The following is a 2426-nucleotide window of genomic DNA, read 5'->3' on the forward strand; positions in this document are numbered from 1 at the left end:
TTTAGAAGTGACGATACCCATGCAAATTTTGTTGATCATCTTTATGATGCTCTTGATCGTCAAGGTATTAACACTTTCAAGGATGATGAGAGACTCAAGAAAAGGAAGAGGATTAGCCATGAGCTCTTGAAATCTATGGAAGAGTCAAAATTCTACATCATTGTTTTCTCCAAGAACTATGCATCTTCCTCTTGGTGCTTGAATGAGATTATTAAGATTATTGAATGTCAGAAGGAAACTGAGCAAACTGCTTACCCTGTGTTCTATGATGTGGATCCCTCTAAAATCCGTGAACAACTTGGGCCTATTCGAAAAGCTTTTGCCAAACATAAAAACAAGCAGCATGTTAGGAAGTGGAGAAAGGCTCTAAAAGAAGTAGCCAATCTGTCTGGATGGCATTTGAGGAACACTGGTGATGGGTAAACTCAATCATCATGTTTCAGCAATATTATTTTTTTAGCTCTTAAATAATTGTTCATGTGGGATATTGAGCAAACTAATCGACTCTCCATTATTCTACAGGCATGAAGTTAAAGTCATCCGCAAAATTGTTGAAAGGATTTCACACGAGTTACGTTCCATTAGTTCAAAGGTTGATGAAAATTTAATAGGAATGGAGATCCGGATAAAGGATATTGTTTCATCCTTGGAAATAGTTATTGAAGATGTTCGCATGATAGGAATCAAAGGCATTAGATGCGGTGGAAAGACAACTTTGGCCAGAGCTGTTTTTGAAAAAATATGCTTTTCATTTGAAGGTAAAAGCTTTGTTGAAAACATCAGGGAAGTTTCAAAAGCATCATTGTCTGGGTTGCGATCCTTGCAAAAACAAGTGCTTACTAATGTGTTAAATGATAGGAGTTTCACCATAGGGAGTGTTCGCGATGGGAAAAGCATAATGAGAAAGATGTTGTGTGGTAAAAAGGTTCTTCTTGTTCTAGACGGCATGGATCATTTAGAAAAGCTAGACACTTTAGCTGGTGGGCTTATTTGGTTTAAATCGGGAACTAGAATTATTATTATAACAAGAGATGAGCAAGTTCTCCTAGCACACAAAGTGAAATGGATTCATGATGTCATTCTCTTATCACATAAGGAATCAATTTGTCTGTTCAGTAGGTATGCATTTGGTAGAGATGCTCCAATGCAACAATACAAAGAGTTGTCACTCCAAGTTATACATTATGTTGCTAGTCTTCCCTTAACAATTAGAGTTTTGGGTTCATTTCTTTGTGGTAAAGATGTGCTTGAATGGAAAGATGCACTGGAAAGACTAAAAGAAATTCCATTGAAGGAAACTATGGAAAATTTGGAATTAAGTTATATGGGACTGGAGGATGATTACAATGAAATATTCTTAGATGTTGCATGCTTACTGAAATGTTGGGAGAAAGAAGATGCAATTATGGCACTTGAAAGCTTCGGATATTACGCTAGGAATGGATTAAAAGTTCTTGAGCAAAAATCTCTCATACCTATTTCCCCTTGTCAACTCTTAGGGATGCATGACCATATAGAAGAAATAGGACAAAATTTTGTTCGTCGTTCACATCCTGATGAGCCCATGAAACATAGCCGGTTGTGGATTCGAGGGGAGATTGAATATGTATTGGCTAATGACTTGGTAAGGATGAAGTTTATTTACATGGTGAAGAAAACTATCATGCTTTCATTTGTTTTGATCCATGTTTCATAATCACTATTCTTTGATTGCAGGTTACTTAAGCGACACGAGCTATAGCAATCAACACATTTTCATGGCTTGACGAGGAAAGTTGGCTCGGGTTTTCCCATTTCTCTGAGCACTGTAGTAACTCGGTGAGTTGGTATGAGCACTCGACGAGTTGGGTCAACATGGATAGTTGACCTTGACTATTGACTTTGACTTTGACCATGGTTGACCAAGTTTGAATTTGAGAGTTTTTTGGGTATTTCGGAGTTTTGATAGAAATGGTCATATGGTGGTTGCAGGCTTTTGAGTCCGGAGCTGAGTTTTGGAGTTGGATTTTACCAGTTCAACACTACTTGTGACGTGAGTTTTCCTCACTGTACTTATGGGTCGAAGGCACCAATGTCGGCCCTTTTTGGATTGTTATCCTAGTTATCTGAGGATGCTATTATGCTGTTATGATCTATTAGACCGGAATCCTGGTAGATAGGATGATGCTATCCTTATTGATATGTGCTTGCCTGTTGATTGATTATGTGTTTATGAGTTATGTATATGTCGACATGTATGTGGGGTTGGGTTAAGGTGATCCTGCTTTTTGCTGAAGACAAACAGACCCAGGGCGGCCCGGATAGACTGAAGGCCTGTGAGGCGGTCCAGTCAGGCCGAAGGCCAGTTGGGCGGTCCGGATAGGCTGTAGGCCCTGCAAGGCGGTCCAGTCATGCCGAAGGCTCGGTAGCGGTCCAGATAGGCTAAA

At 39.4% G+C, this 2426-nt stretch overlaps 1 protein-coding gene across 1 annotated transcript; it reads left to right on the plus strand.

Moving 5' to 3' along the window:
* The first annotated feature begins 613 nt into the window (after nucleotides 1-613).
* On the plus strand, nucleotides 614-1696 carry LOC145157390 (TMV resistance protein N-like). The gene has a single exon (XM_079076436.1). It carries the CDS (start codon nucleotides 614-616, stop codon nucleotides 1694-1696), a length of 1083 nt encoding a protein of 360 aa, XP_078932562.1.
* The last annotated feature ends 730 nt before the right edge of the window (nucleotides 1697-2426 follow it).

This window comes from Lactuca virosa, chromosome 2 (assembly GCF_052849685.1).
Source record: "Lactuca virosa cultivar CGN04683 chromosome 2, Lactuca_virosa_CGN04683_v6, whole genome shotgun sequence".
Lineage (NCBI taxonomy): Eukaryota > Viridiplantae > Streptophyta > Magnoliopsida > Asterales > Asteraceae > Lactuca > Lactuca virosa.